Source organism: Rhinolophus sinicus, chromosome 1 (genome assembly GCF_057876585.1).
Source record: "Rhinolophus sinicus isolate RSI-liver-muscle chromosome 1, RSI-T2T, whole genome shotgun sequence".
Lineage (NCBI taxonomy): Eukaryota > Metazoa > Chordata > Mammalia > Chiroptera > Rhinolophidae > Rhinolophus > Rhinolophus sinicus.
The window spans coordinates 28086640-28103219 of record NC_142501.1 but is presented as its reverse complement, the minus strand read 5'-3'; the positions used below and the strand labels follow the sequence as shown (position 1 = coordinate 28103219).

Sequence of the window (16580 nt, the reverse complement as noted above, 5' to 3'; positions counted from 1 at the left end):
TTTTGTCCCTTTTTTGAGGATATCATCCCTGTTGAGAATGAATGAGGTAACACTTTCCTTTCACTCACTCTGCTCCACCTATATCAGCCTCCTTGCTGATCCTCAAATATTCAGACATGCTTCTTCAATAGGAAATTTCATTAGTTGTTTGCTCGATGTCAAATAGTTTTCTCCATTTATCTGCTATCTTAGTTTTCTTACCAAATTTATGTCTTTGTCCAAATACTACCCTCCCAATGAATCCCAATGAAATTTCAGTTTCCCTTCACAAAGGTATTCCCAAACCACTTACTCTGTTTAAAATGCTTTCATACAACATTAAAAAAATAATCTTCTAATATATTATATATTTCAATTTCTTATCTGGCTTAAACAACCCATTCTTTATCAGTTCTGGAGGCTAAAAAATGAAATGAAAGTGTCAACAGCACTGTCCTCATTTGAAGACTCTTGGGGAGACTATGCTCCATGTTTTTCTCTGAGCTTTTGGTGTAGCCCCCAGTCCTTGGCTTACAGACACATTACTCCAAGCTCTGCCTCTGTCATCTCGTTGCTCTACGTATGGGTCTGTATTTCTGTCTAAATAGCCCTCTTCTTATATTATATCAGTTGTACTAGTTAAGGGCCTACCTTACATCAGTACGAGCACATATTAACTTGATTACATTTACAAAGATTCTATTGTCAAATAAGCTCACAATCACAGGCTCTGAGTGGATATTAATTTAGGATGGGCATGGGAGTGTGAACGTATTCGGTAAAATGTAAAATACAGAAAAATGACCAAACATGGCAGTTCAATGTCCAAATCTTTTATTTGGCTGTCATTGTAACTAGTAATAGTATTTGGTTTGGTGTTTGTGAAAATTTGATTCCAACCATATATAAATTAAAGGTTGACAGAGTAATGTGAAGGCTCTCACAAGAGAGGGGAAGAAAACATCCTGGCATAAAATCAGAAATAACAGTTTACCTAGTATTCATGTCACCAGGACATTTCAAATCCTTAAATACGCTTAACTCTTTGAAATATTACAGTAAACTTTAATTAAAAAAAAGAAATATCACAATCAAAAATTTAGATAAACTAGTTTTAGTGGAGAGTAGTGATAATTATTTGGGTATAATTAGCTCTTACTCAGATATATACATATCACATTTTGCATGACACTTAAACTTCTTAACTTTATCAGTGTTGTGTGTTTTCTTCTTCAAATTAAAGTCTTGCATTCTTTTCAGGATCAATAAGACAGAGCACCTAAAATTGAAATGACAGGTAAATATAAAAGAGTAGTGCAAAATATGAATGGTAGTAAAGACCAGTTAACTAGAATGTCTTCTATGAAAGTGTGGGGAAATCCACAAAATATGGTCTGTGATGTAAAATAACAGGATCTCATCTGCATAGAGATTGTCCAGTTGTTCTATGATAAACACAAAAGAATGCAATATGAATTGCCTTAACCAGACTGAGATTTTCTTAACTTGAACCACGTAAGTTAGAAAGTGCCAAAATTTTAATTTAATTTAGAGACAAACCTTATCTTTAAAATACCTCATTTTTTAATGACTCAGACCCATAATTTATATAGTTTACAATGTGTTTGTTGCATTATCTGCTTAAGATAACCAACTAGTCTTTTCCTAGTTTCTTCATAACATTCAGCACTCGTCAACAATAAGATCTGTTTAAAAGTGGCTTTTGTACTAAGTCCATGAGAAGCAGAGAGATCAGACCAAAGGGTAATTCAATTGAGATGAGGAATCTACCAGATGAAGTGTTCAAAACACTGGTTATAAGGATGCTCAATGATCTCAGGGAGAATATCAGCAAAGAGATAAGAAACAAAATGGAGTTGAAAATGTAAAACGTAAGTGGTCAGAAATGAAGAAGGCAATACTGATAGAAAGAATACATTAGAGAGAATCAACAATAGGTTAGAAGAAGCGGAGAATTGAATTAGCGATTTGAAAGATGAGGTAGCAGGGAACACTCAATGAGTACAGCAAAAAGAAAAAGGTATCCAAAAAAAATAAATGAGGATAGTTAAAGGGGTCTGTGGGACAACATCAGGTGTACCAATATTTGCATCATAAGGGTACCAAAAGGATAAGAGAGAGAACAAGGAATTGAAAGTGTATTTGAAGAAATGATGATGGAAAACTGCCATAAGCTGGCAAAGGAAATAGACATACAACCTAAGGAAGTGCAGACAGTCCCAAACAAGATGAACCCAAAGAGGCCCACACCAAAACACATCATAATTAAAATACCAAAATTTAAGATACAGAGAAAATCTTCAAAGCACCAAGAGAAAAGGTCTTAGTTACCTTCAAGGAGCTCCCATAAAAGTCAGCTGATTTCTCAAACTCTGCAGGCCAGGAAGATTTGGGACAACATACTCAAAATGGTAAAAAGCAAGGAAGTCCAACCAAGACTACTTCATTCAGCAAAGTTATCATTTATGATCTAAGGACACCAAAGAGCATCCTAGACAAGACAAAGCTAAAGGAGTTCATCACCACCAAACCAGTATGAAAAGAAATATTAAGGGAACTTCTTTAAGAAAAAAAAAAGATAAATAATATGGATAATAAAATGGCCAGAATTACATCTCTATCAACATTAATTTCAATGTAAAAGGTTTAATGCTCCAATCAGAAGACATAGGGTGGCTGAGTGGATAAGAAAACAAAACACTTGCATATACTGCCTACAAGAGACTCACTTCAGTTGAAAGCCACAGAGACTGAAAGTAAAGAGATGGAAAAAGATATTTCATGACAATGGAAACCAACAAACCAACAAACAGAAGGCTGGGGTACCAATTCTTATACCAGACAAAATAAACTTTAAAACTTAGGCTATAACAAGAGACAAAGAATGACCCTGTAATCCCACTTCTGGGTATTGATATTAAGAAACCCAAAACACTACTTTGAAAAGACATATGCATCCATATGCTCATTGCAGCATTATTTACAATAGTAAAGGTATGGAGGGAACCTGGCTGTCCATCATTGGATGAATAGATAAAAAAGAGGTAGTACATATATGCAATGCAATATTAGCCATAAACATTAATGAAATCTTGCCATCTGTAAAAACATTGGTGGTCCTGAAGGGTATTGTGCTGATGGAGTAGGTCAGGCAGAGAAAGACAAATGCCATATGATTTCATCTACATGTGAAAACTAAAGAACAAAATGAATAAACTAACAAAACAGAAGCAAACACATACATAGAGAGAACATTTTGATGGTTGACAAATGGGAGGGGTGTAGGGGGATGGGTGAACAAAACTGAAGGAATTAAGAAGTACAAACTGGTAGCTACAAAATAATCATGGCGATGTAAAGTGTAGCCTATAGAATATAGTCAATAATATTGTAATAACTCTGTCTGGTGTCATATGGGGACTAGATTTACCTGGGTGATCAATTGGTAAAATATGTAAATGGATAACCACAATGTTGTACACGTGAAACTAATATAACAGTGTATGTCAACTGTAATTGAAAAATAAAATTATTTTAAAAATAATTTTTTAAAGTTGGTATTATTAAAATAAAAAAATTATGTAACATATATACACTCATTGGATTATTATGTATATACTCATTGGAATATATTCACCTGTATATATATCTGGGTCATCCATCGAAGAAACTTCGGTTGCTTCCGTACCTTAGTTATTGTATTTAATGCTGCAATAACCATGGGAATACAGATATTTCTTTGAGATATTCATGTCATTTTCTCTGTATATACACCCACAAATGGAATTTCTGGGTCCCATGTAACTTCCAGTTTTAGTTTATTTAGGAATGATGAATAAACATTGCCCCTTTTCTTTATATAAGATGGGAAGGATGGAAAGAATTCCATCTGATATACATTAGATAATTTAGATTTAATGTTTTATTTCTTTTGATATTAATGTGTAATTTAACTTATGTTTTCAAAGTCTACTTTGTCTGACATCTTCATTTTTGGTTAAGTAAAATTTTTAAAAATTACCTTATTTTTCTCCTACATAGTTAAACTTGAGTTTTATTTTCATTTATAACAAATATATCTATTAATATACCGACAACTAATTATGATTGGAAGATGAATCAATGAATAATATTTTATTGACGAGCAACTTAATGTTTCTGTCTCTTACATCGTGATATAATTAAAAATTCTTTCATGTTTTGTTCTTCACAGAGACATGCATTAATTTTTATCAAGGGGAACCTAAATAACTTACACACAAATAATATAACTAAATGTAACAATTAAAAAAACTAAGGCATAGAAATTGAGAAGACAGGTTTGGGAATTGGTAATTGTAACAGTTAAAATAAAGCTGAAAATGTAGTAATTCTTCAGAACAACAGGAACGAATATTATTAAACACCTATTTAATCAGGTTACGATTTTAGATTTTTTTCATTATAATAGAAATGACATAACAAATGTAGAGAAGAAAAAGTGGGTGATGCCAGTATTTAGCAACCTTGTCTAAGAGTAGAACTTAAACATCTAAGATACTCTTAATAAAGCCAAAGTTTTCAGTGCTTGTGATTGAGATGGAATCAACAGCATGAGTCGTCAAGTCTTTTGTCCCCAGAAATATTTTACAATATGCAAATAACTTCTCAGAGACACTTGCCAATGGACAAACTAAATGACATACCACAAGCTCAGAGTCTCCTATATTGTGAAGGTGTGTGATAAGATAAACTGTCTTCAAAATAGCCAAAGTGTAAGAATTTCCTGTTCAAGCTTTAAGTGACATAGTGGTGCAATATCTACTTTGTCCACTTTTGCTTCAGTCTCAGACTTCACATGCAGCCTGTGAAGACCACAGGTATTGTGTGTTCCAGGAGTAACCTGTTCTTCCACTAAAGAATCTACGACTTTCTGGCCTAAACAAGGTATGTGTCTCTACTCTCCTTCCTCTCTGTTAGCTCATCTCATGAAGTGGGAGATTACAAATGCTAGATGTGATGCAACTGAGGTATAATTAATATGCAATGAAATCCAAGAAAACATTGGTATCCCAATTTATACAATTCAGTCTAAAAATGAGAATGAAATGTGAAATTCGTTGGAGGAATCTTCAAATAAATATAGGCTTGTAGAAAATTACTAATGACTTAATACACATGCATAATTGGGTTTATAAATCAATGTAACTTAATGTGAAATCTTATAAGCATGCTGACGTGGAACAGTTTACTTTGGATTTTGTAATTAATAGGCACAGTTATATCTGTATGTTATTTTACAATTAGTCAGCCTTTAAAAGTAGATTCTTAAAATGAATTCATCATATCATGAAGGTCAAACTTAATTCCTCATAGATATACTTTGATTAAATAAAAGCAGTTTGAATTGCGATAAAAATAGGATGAGGTATCATGCATAAAGTCCTTATTTAAATTTTATTTTAAACAATCGAAAGACTTTTAAAAAATTGAACAAAACATTGAAAACCAGAATTCACAGTGGTTATAATATCTAATTAACTTCGTTACATTGTCTAACTGACATGAATCAGAAATAGTAACATGACAAATGTATTAAAGTAATAATAAAATATGGAACAAAATACGGAGAGTTTATAAATGCGTCTGAGTATTGTGTTTTACATGCATTATATTTTACATATTTGCATTCCCACTTTAGAGTAGTAAACTAGGTTGCTAGATGCTAGGTAAGTTTTAAAGGTCATACCTTGTAAGTTTCCAAGCCAGAATTTTTTCTAGATCTCACTGAAGGCAGAGCCCATTGACTGAATTATTATATTATGTTTTTTGGTTTATTACACTTGCTTACACAACTAAAGCTACCCTCACTGACTTTAACAGCCATAAGACCTTTCGGAAGTTTGCACCCAAACTGTTCCTCCATAAATGATCTACACATTTATTTATCATGTTATGATTTCAAATCTTAGCCATTAAATAAATTGCAACTAACTTGTGTAAAGTAAGCATTTTAAAAATCTTTTTATGTTGTATTGTTTTTATTATTTATTAAGTTTTGGGTAACTTTAATGTGTAACATTTTCAACATATAAAATATTTCTTTAACATTTTAATGATGTCTCAGAATTCCACATATTCAAAATACAATATCTTTGGTTATACCTCATCTGCCCTTTTAGTACATAAATATAAGTGACTAAGTGAAAGTAATTTAGTGCAGGAAATTACTATATACGTTAGCACTACTATTCCCCCAACTTTAGAACACTCACTCTTTAACCTGTAGTAGATTTAAAAATTGTCATAAATATTGGTGCATCACTTTCCTTTCTATACAACAATTTAATTTACACATAGACATTCTTACAGTGTTAAAATGTTTAAACGGAATCTGATTTTAGATTAATAAAGATGTAAGAGTCATGAATTTCTTTATCCCTAATTTATTACTTTTCATTGCTTTAACCAATAATACAGTGTGAAACATAGAATATCATTTTTAGAATTATTCTTCTGTCATGAAACACTTTTTTAAAGCTCTAAGACAATTAGAATACGACCTCACATTGATACACTGTAAAATGAGCACTGTTACTTATCTCACACTCTACCCATGTTGACTATTCTAGGAATCTTGCCATTATTCACACCATTTATTAACTAAAGTAAAGTTATCACAGGCGCCATACCTGACATTACTCAGCTGCAGAGATGGATATCCAACTAGAAAACTACTCAGAACGGAATCTGGCTAAGGACTCGAGGAGACAGCAACCAAAAGGTAAGGGCATGAAAAGCTCCATTTTTCTAACTGGACAGCAAACATCCTATGAGGAATCAACCCTTCAAATTCTTGTCAGGATCATCAAGGGGATGACAAGAATGACAACTGCAAAGGTAAAGCATTAAATAGACCCAGAGTGTGACTGTTCTACAGGATGTGCAGCTGGGCGTAGAGATGTGGGAAAACAGTAGGGAATAAGCTCACATATTTTTAATTAGTGAGGATCAGAGGTTGAAGTTGGAATACAATATTCTAACATGAAATCTGAGGACTAATTTATGCAGGTATCATGGTAGTGTTCAGTCTTTGACCAACAATTCATGGAGCATTATATTTCTTGAAAATGCAATGGCATTTTCTGAAAGGTTACAATGGTAGATATGGGTTTGGAGTTCAAGTTTATATATATTTGATTCCATGCGTGTAAACTGTATGAACACTTGTCTCCATCTCTCCTTCTCAGTATTTTATTTCTTTCCTGCAGAATCAGACTCACCTCCAGAGAAGTTCATTGCTGGGATCCTGGGAGTCATTTGCGTCATCCTGATGTACACTGTAGTAAGAATGATGCATTTTATTCCCAGTGAGTACTTTTTTGAAAGATTTCAAGGGAACTTTTCACTCTAATGCTCATCAGTGCCTCTAAACATTTTATAATATTATGAAATAGAACTCTCATTTTAACGTATGCTTTTAGAATAAATATGGAGTGTTTTTTGAATTTCAATGTTGCCACACGGCAGCCTAGCAGACTGTCTCCTCATGTCTTTCCTTGTGGAAAGAAAAGTCTGTGAGACTGTGCCTTTTCGGGAAGTTATTTATCTCAATGTTTTATACCTCATGTCTCTCTATCTAGTCTCCAAAAGAGGGTTTGCAGCCAATGACGATTAAGATTCCCCATGGGGGCGGGCAACTCAAGCCAGGCGGAACCCCGGGAGACCCCCGCCCCACGAGCTGCCTTAGAAAGATTTGGGAAGGAGCCTTGTCTCCTCTTCCCCCTGCCTGGGAAAAGCCGCTGCTGGCTCTGACTTTTCCTTCTCACCTAACTGGGAGAAAAGTCTTGAGAGTGATAAGATTAAGCTCTCTCTGCTCAGCTATGTGAAACAATTTCAACATGTGATGTATGTACCTTAAAAGAGTTGCATACCTCACCTCAAGGACTTTCTGCTTCGGCTGTTTGAAGATCAACATAATTGGTTTGGGTTGTTTCTATAACGTGATAAATGAGTCCCACAGACCGTACCAAAAACACTGCTACTCCCTTGTATACTTATCAATAAAAACCTCCAGTCGGCTTTGTTCTGGGCTCCAGTCTTTCAGAACTGTGAGACCCCTGGCCTTCTGAGATTTAACTGCATTAAGTTTCTATATGCTTCTTTCTTAAAACTTAACCCAAAGCCACCCCTTCTCGCACCTTCACTGCCCATGTTGCGTCGGACGCGACATTTCAAAAGTATAAATACCCAAATATTTCTATAGAATATTACATGTATTTATATTCAGATTTCATAGATCAAAGATATGCTTTTTATGTTTAGTCATGGACGTTTTATTCTGATTTTTCTGAATATCGTGTCTCATTTTAATCTCATAGACCTTATTGAGAAATACAAGTTAAGTGTTCAGATTAGTTAAACCAATATTGTAAGAAATGGTGACAATTGATCCTATAAGCATTTGAAATATTTCTCCCCCAAATCTTCATTACTTTATTACTTTTTCTTAAAATCAATTTTATTTCAGATTTTTAAAATTTTAAACAAAACACCAAATTTCATTCTAAGAAACATTATGATTTATTTAGATAAATATTAATTTTTTAATAAGAATTGCTTTTTGTTTTCTAGCTGCTGTAATGCCAGAGCAGAATAATTCCTCCTTGACAACAGGGATCCAAGAAGGTACAGAATAATTTTCAAAGTTCTGATATTACTACAGTTTACAAACGTCTGTAACTCAGGGTAGGCAAAAATAATAATAAGGTTTTATTGGGAATATATAAATTATAACATTGGGCAATTAGTGTTCGTAAATAATAATTTTAGGAGAATGGTCTTTCTTAGGGAACCATATGAAGAAATGTACATTTTAAATCACCATACCCATTGTTGCCTATTGGGTTATATTTCCCCTGCTCTGCTATGAGACAAATACATTTGCGGTTCCAAACACGTGGTTTTGTTCATTGACTTTCATGATGTGTGTTAAAGTGGATATTTATGCTTGTCTGTTTTATTTATTGGGGCACATAAATTAGAGGATGAGAGGCTGACCCTTCCTGTGAGTGTGTGTGATTGTGTTTTGCTTTACATATATCAGTCAGTTCAGGTGCATAGACATGTTATGCACACATATGTTTACAGTTATGTAAATTATGTATTTTAATTGCAAATATGTAAATTATTTTTACTTTCATAATTCAAATTGTTTTTGAATAATAGTTTCCTCAGCATGTCATTGTGGTGGTTGTCCAAAGGAATGGCTTACATATTCCAACAACTGCTATTACATTAGCACCAAAAGTATAACATGGACTGAGAGTCAGATGGCCTGTGCTTCCAAGAACTCTAGTCTGTTTTATATAGATAATGAAGAAGAAATGGTAAGATTTCAACTGTTTCCCACATTTTATTGAAAGATTATTTTGGTCTGCATTAGATTTGTAGTAGTCAGTCACATTTTTGTATACATTTGTAGTTTATTTTAAAGTCTGTTAATATTCTATAGTTTAACTCTTTAATATGTTATTTATATTTCATGCCATTAATGTATATTTAATAGTTTCCATTTCTTATTTTCCATAGACAACTGTGTATGTATACACGCTTTTTGTCTAAAATAAGTTTTGCTATTTAATTTTGCTACATAATTTTAAATTATAGAAAGGAAAATAAACAAGTCAGATCATGAAGTAGAAATTTTCAGTTCACAGTAGCTCACTCCTTTGTATTCTCTCACAACTTTCCCTCCCCCACTTAACCACTATTATGATTTTTAATATTCCAAATTATCTTTGCTTAAATTCGAGCTCCATGTAACAGGGAGCATTCAGGATGCATTTTACGTGTCTCCTTTGATTCCCGTATGATATTTTTGCAATTTATCCACACTATTGCATTTATCTGCAGTTAATTTTTGCTGCTGTATTATATGTACATAACATTTTTAATCTATACTATTCAGAATATAGGGTTTTTTTTAAAATTTATTGGAGTGACAATTGTCAGTAAAAGTACATAGATTTCAGGTGTACAATTCTGTATTACATCATCTATAAATCCTATTGTGTGTTCACCACCCAGAGTCAGTTTTCCTTCCATCACCATATATTTGATCCCCCTTACCCTCATCTCCCACCCCCCTTACCCTCTGGTAACCACTAAACTATTGTCTGTGTCTATGAGTTTCTGTTTCTCATTTGTTTGTCTTGTTCTTTTGTTGTTTTTGGTTTATATACCACATATCAGTGAAATCACATGGTTCTCTGCTTTTTCTGTCTGACTTATTTCGCTCAGCATTACACTCTCAAGATCCATCCATGTTGTCACAAATGTTCCTATATCATCTTTTCTTACCGCCGAATAGTATTCCATTGTGTATATATACCACAACTTCTTTATCCATTCATCTATCGAAGGACATTTTGGTTGTTTCCGTGTCTTGGCCACCGTAAACAAAGCTGCAATGAACATTGGAACACACGTGTCTTTATGTATAAATGTTTTCAGATTTTTTGGGTAGATACCCAGGAGAGGGATTGCTGGGTCATATGGTAATTCTGTTCTTAATTTTTTGAGGAACCTCCACACTGGCTTCCATAACGGCTGCACCAGTCTGCATTCCCACCAACAGTGTATGAGGGTTCCTTTTTCTCCACAGCCTCTCCAACACTTGTTACTATTTGTCTTGTTGATGATAGCCATTCTGACTGGGGTGAGGTGATATCTCATTGTGGTTTTGATTTTCATTTCTCTGATGATTAGTGATGTCAAACATTTTTTCATATGTCTATTTGCCATTTGTATGTCCTCTTTGGAGAAATGTCTCTTCAAGTCCTCTGCCCATTTTTCAATTGGGTTGTTTGTTTTTTCATTGTTGAGTTGCATGAGTTCCTTGTATATTCTGGATATTAGCCCCTTATCGGAAGCATTATTTGCAAAAATCTTCTCCCATTCAGTTGGTGGTCTCTTTATTTTGTCGATGGTTTCTTTTGTTGTGCAGAAGCTTTTAAGTTTCATATAGTTCCATTCATTTATTTTAGCTTTTACTTCCATTGCCTTTGGAGTCAAATTCATAAAATGCTCATAAAATGCTCTACAAATTACAAAAACAACAATTGTTCTTACTCACTGAATTGAGGTGGGGGTGGGGGGCAACACGGGAGCAGTCCTAGGCCAGAAGACTACAAATTTACTCCATTCTTGGAAAGACAGCCTCTTCAATAAATGGTGCTTGGAGAATTGGATAGCCATGTGCAAAAGAATGAAACTGGACTGCTATTTGTCACCATGTACCAAAATTAATTCAAAATGGATCAAAGACTTAAGCATAAGACCTGACACAATAACCTGCATAGAAGAAAGCATAGGTACTAAACTTATGGACCTTGGGTTCAAAGAGCATTTTATGAATTTGACTCCAAAGGCAATGGAAGTAAAAGCTAAAATAAATGAATGGGACTATACGAAACTTAAAAGCTTCTGCACAGCAAAAGAAACCATCGACAAAATAAAGAGACCACCAACTGAATGGGAGAAGATTTTTGCAAATAGTGCCTCCGATAAGGGGCTAATATCCAAAATATTCAAGAAACTCATGCAACTCAACAATAAAAAAACAAACAACCCAATTGAAAAATGGGCAGAGGATCTGAAGAGACATTTCTCCAAAGAGGACATACAAATGGCAAATAGACATATGAAAAAATGTTTGACATCACTAATCATCAGAGAAATGCAAATCAAAACCACAATGAGATATCACCTCACCCCAGTCAGAATGGCTATCATCAACAAGACAAATAGTAACAAGTGTTGGAGAGGCTGTGGAGAAAAAGGAACCCTCATACACTGTTGGTGGGAATGCAGACTGGTGCAGCCGTTATGGAAGCCAGTGTGGAGGTTCCTCAAAAAATTAAGAACAGAATTACCATATGACCCAGCAATCCCTCTCCTGGGTATCTACCCAAAAAATCTGAAAACATTTATACATAAAGACACGTGTGTTCCAATGTTCATTGCAGCTTTGTTTACGGTGGACAAGACACGGAAACAACCAAAATGTCCTTCGATAGATGAATGGATAAAGAAGTTGTGGTATATATACACAATGGAATACTATTCGGCGGTAAGAAAAGATGATATAGGAACATTTGTGACAACATGGATGGATCTTGAGAGTGTAATGCTGAGCGAAATAAGTCAGACAGAAAAAGCAGAGAACCATGTGATTTCACTGATATGTGGTATATAAACCAAAAACAACAAAAGAACAAGACAAACAAATGAGAAACAGAAACTCATAGACACAGACAATAGTTTAGTGGTTACCAGAGGGTAAGGGGGGTGGGAGATGAGGGTAAGGGGGATCAAATATATGGTGATGGAAGGAAAACTGACTCTGGGTGGTGAACACACAATAGGATTTATAGATGATGTAATACAGAATTGTACATCTGAAATCTGTGTAATTTTACTGACAATTGTCACTCCAATAAATTTAAAAAATAAATTAAAAAAAATTTACTCCATTCTTACTTGAATTTCTAGGAGCTTTTCCAATAATAAGTCACAAGTTATTGTTAGTCTTTGGTAAATTGTTGCAGCCTTGAAATTATTTGTGTCAAATTCCCTCTTCAGTAATAATGATACATTTTCCTAATGTGTTCAGAATGTAAGTATATAATGTAAATTTAAAGACAGTGTGAAATAGAAAGAATTAACTCAATATTCCATTAAAAATTCATGTTGCTATAAAAACTTTTATCTGACATCTCATAAAATTTGTTTCCTACTAGAATTTTTTGAGCTCCTTTCGTTTTCTTTCATGGATTGGACTCTCAAACAGTACCAATAATAGTTTATGGGTGAGGCAAAATGGCTCAACTTTCTCTTCCAAACTGTAAGTTTCATGAGAACTCTTATATTTTATGCCTTGAAGTAATTAATCTTAGAAAGAAAAAGCTATATATGAACAATTATATGAATACTATTATTTAAGTATTTCCATACAAAATTATGCAAGGACTGTTCAGATATAGGTATATAAGTATTAGCCTAAGTAAATTATTTATTCATCAAAGTATTAGGTCATGTATTACCAGATAATAATATATTATTCTCTGTATTTCAGGTTCTCAATATCTTCAGAGATGGGCAAGAATTGTACATTTGTGCTGTTTGACTCACACCAGCTTTTATCTGAATCCTGTTTACAAACAAAACAGTATGTTTGTAAGCACCAGAAACTTAGGCTTATCTAAAGTTGGTGTAATGCTAGAGAACATATTTTTAATTTATTTAAAGACCACACAATAATTTTCTTATAATTATTTCTTAAGATACAATTTTGAGGAAAGCTTTACATTCATAACAAAATTAAGATAGGTACTCGGATTTCCCATATTCCTCCCATCCCTACACATGCAGAGCTTCCCCCATGGTCAACATCACTCACCAAGATGACACATTTGCTACTGAGAATGATTCTACATTGATGCATCATATTCACTTAAAATCCATAGTTCATATGAGCCTTCACCTTGGTCTTGTAGAATTATTTTTAAATCTATATTTTTATTGAAAATATATATCCAAGTACATGTTATATATTTCTTAAGCTTTCCCTATTTATTACAATAAATCAAGTATAAATTACAAATTTTAATATCAAGAGCTGTTATTATTACTACTAATAATAGTATTATTACTATTACTACTAGCTGTTATTACTAATTACAATGTGGTGAATAATTCCATTTATATTTTCAAATTAGTTGATTTGTCCCTGCCCTCAATGTTGAAAATGAGGATTCCACAACATAGGCTGGCATAGTGTGTAAGTCATAGTGGGGTTAAAAGACAAAAAAAGAAAAAATTTGGTTTAAAGAAATATTAAATTTTTGTAGGGGAGATAGCCTACAAACAGGAGATAAAATAAAATTATAAAGAATACGCTAGGGTTAAAGAAGAGTACCCAAAGGTGGAATGACTTGGAAGCAAGGTTTACTCCCTCAGGATGGGTTTCAGACTTCACTGAACACAATGTGGCTACAGACATCATGATGGCTGACATGTTCACTGGGTTGCCCTGGATAGAGCAGTTCCACAGTCCGCTGGCTGTTATTGGTGAGGACGGATTTCAGGCTGTGACTGGCAACAGGAAGACATCCCTATCACGGTGTCCTCAGGCAGAGGTTGGAAAAGAGGGAACTATGACTGGGACTGGCCACAAAAACTGCTGGAGAGTGAACACCACAGGACGTTCTGCATACTTGCAACTGGCAACCTCACCACAGAGCCAATGGGGAGAAAGCACCACGAAACCAGGAACAAGAGTCTTTTCTCTGGCAGTATCTCTTCAGTGACTTTTTCTGGCAAAACAACATCATGCGAGTTGATAATGAAGAAAAAGTTATAGGACCTAGCTACATTATCTCAGAGAGGGCGATGAAGGACAGATTTGGAGATGAGATTAATAAATTCTTAATTGGCCCTCGAGATTACTGTGCAAGAACTATAAAGTTGGAACATGACATAATTCTTTTTATAGAATACCCTAAATACTCCACCAAAAAACTATTAGAAGCAATAAACAAATACAGTAAAGATGCAGGATACAAAATCAGTGTACAAAATCCATGCATTTCTACATGCTAACAATGAAATTTAAGGGAAAAAGAAAAGAAAAAGCAACACACATTTCTTTTGAAATTGCAACAAAGAAGAATAAAATACCTAGGAATAAACATAACAAAGGTTGTGAACGACCTATATACTTAAAACTATAAGACAGTATTAAAAGAAATTGAAGAAGACACAAAGGAAATATATTGTGTCTTCATGGATTGGAATAATCAACATAGTTAAAATTGCCAATTTCCCAAAGGATTCTACTGATTTAATGCAATGTCCATCAAATTCCAATGTAAATTTTTATTTTAAACTTTTTTTATTTCTGTCTTGGACCTTCATTTCTTTTTCTTTTTAAAAAAATTAAATTTATTGGCATGACAATGGTTAGTAAAATCACATAGGTTTCAAGTGTACACTTCTATAATACATCATATACTCACACTTTGTGCTCACCACCCAGAGTCAGTTCTCCTTCTATCACCTTATATTTGATCCCCTTTACCCTCTTCTACTACCACACCCCTTACCCTCTGGTAACCACTAAACTGTTGTCTGTGTCTATGAGTTTTTGTTTCTTTATTTGTTTGTCTTGTTCCTTCATTGCTTCCAGTTTTATGTCCCACTTATCAGTGAAGTCATATGGTTCTCGACTTTCTCTGTCTGACTTATTTTGTTACCATAATAATTTTAAGATTCATCCAAGTTGTTGCAAATCACACAGCAAAAGAAACCATCAACAGAACAAAAAGTCGTCCAATGGAATGGGAGAAGATGTTTGCAGACAATACTTACAATTATTTTGGGCTAATATCCAGAATATATAAAGAAATCACACAACTCCTCTTCCTTTTAAATCTAGGCATGGCTCTCCATGCTTCAATATGAAGAAGCTGGAGCCTTACAAAACCTGGATGATCTGAGCCCTGTTACCTCTTGCGTCTTATCCTCGAATACAGTGTTTATCAACAACCCCCCCCCCCCCCCCGCCTTTTTTTCCATTTTCTCCCTCAACCTCAAGTTACTAAGGAGCTTTCACAGATATGCTTTTTTGGTCCATCTCCCTGAAAATTCAAAACCACTAAAGTATTACACTTTTCTTTATGTACTTTATGTGTATCTGCACTTTATACATAAAGTGAGATTTTTTTCACTACTGTCAAAAATCAGTTTTTGTCTACTTGTCGACATGATCACCCCTGTTGGGAATGCATGAGCTAACACTGTTCCCTTCACTCACTCTGCTCCAGCTATGTAACAACCTCCTTACTGATCTTGAGATATTTAGACATGATTCTTCAATAGGAAATTTCATCAGTTGTTTGCTCAATTTCAAATGGTCTTCTCCATTTATCTGCTATCCTAATTTTCTCACCAAATTTATGTTTTTGTCCAAACACTACACTCCCAAAGAATCCCAATGGAATTTAAGTTCCCCCTCACAAATGACACTCCCAATTCCACTTACTCTGTTTTAAATGCTTTTATAGAATATTTTGTTTTACCTTTTAACATATTATATATTTCATTTTTTTCTGGTTTAAACAACCAATTTTCTATCACTATTCTGGAGGCTAGAAGTCTGAAATGACGGTGCCAACAGGGCTGTCCTCACTTTGAAGACTCTAGGATAGAGTATGGTCCATGCCTTTCTCTGAGCTTTTGGTGTAGCCCCCAGGCCTTGGCTTATAGACACATTACTCCAAGCTCTGCCTCTGTCATCGCATTGCTCTTCTTGTGTGTCTTTCTCTTTGTATCTAAGTAACTCTCTTTTGTATCGTTGTAATTGGGAATAGTATTTGGCTTGATGTTGGAATCCAGTGAAAACTGGATACCAACCATGTATAAATTAAAGGTTGGCAGAGTGATGTGAAAATCTTGGAAAAGAGGGGAAGAAATCATCCTGGCATAAAATGAGAAGCAACAGTTCACTTAGTATTTATATCGACAAGACATTTCAAATC

The 16580-nt window shown here is 34.2% G+C and overlaps 1 protein-coding gene across 2 annotated transcripts; it reads left to right on the top strand.

The window, feature by feature from the left end:
• The first annotated feature begins 4482 nt into the window (after positions 1 to 4482).
• LOC148759033 (NKG2-A/NKG2-B type II integral membrane protein-like) lies at positions 4483 to 14866 on the top strand. Of its 2 annotated transcripts, none has more exons than XM_088797970.1 (6): positions 4483 to 4926; positions 6663 to 6763; positions 7251 to 7349; positions 8614 to 8667; positions 9208 to 9368; positions 12783 to 14866. In XM_088797970.1, exons 2-6 carry the CDS (start codon positions 6694 to 6696, stop codon positions 12888 to 12890), a joined length of 492 nt encoding a protein of 163 aa, XP_088654096.1. In that variant the 5' UTR covers positions 4483 to 4926; positions 6663 to 6693; the 3' UTR covers positions 12891 to 14866. The 2 variants fall into 2 exon arrangements, with proteins under 2 accessions (XP_088654096.1, XP_088654095.1); XM_088797969.1 differs by having other exon boundaries at positions 6612 to 6763.
• The last annotated feature ends 1714 nt before the right edge of the window (positions 14867 to 16580 follow it).

Bases quoted from the DNA above. Each gene is read 5' to 3' on its own strand.
- LOC148759033 (XM_088797970.1), top strand. From the start codon at position 6,694: ATGGATATCCAACTAGAAAACTACTCAGAACGGAATCTGGCTAAGGAC. The intron at 6,764-7,250 runs GTAAGGGCATGA...TCTTTCCTGCAG, and splicing joins GAGGAGACAGCAACCAAAAG to AATCAGACTCACCTCCAGAG. The intron at 7,350-8,613 runs GTGAGTACTTTT...TTTGTTTTCTAG, and splicing joins AATGATGCATTTTATTCCCA to CTGCTGTAATGCCAGAGCAG.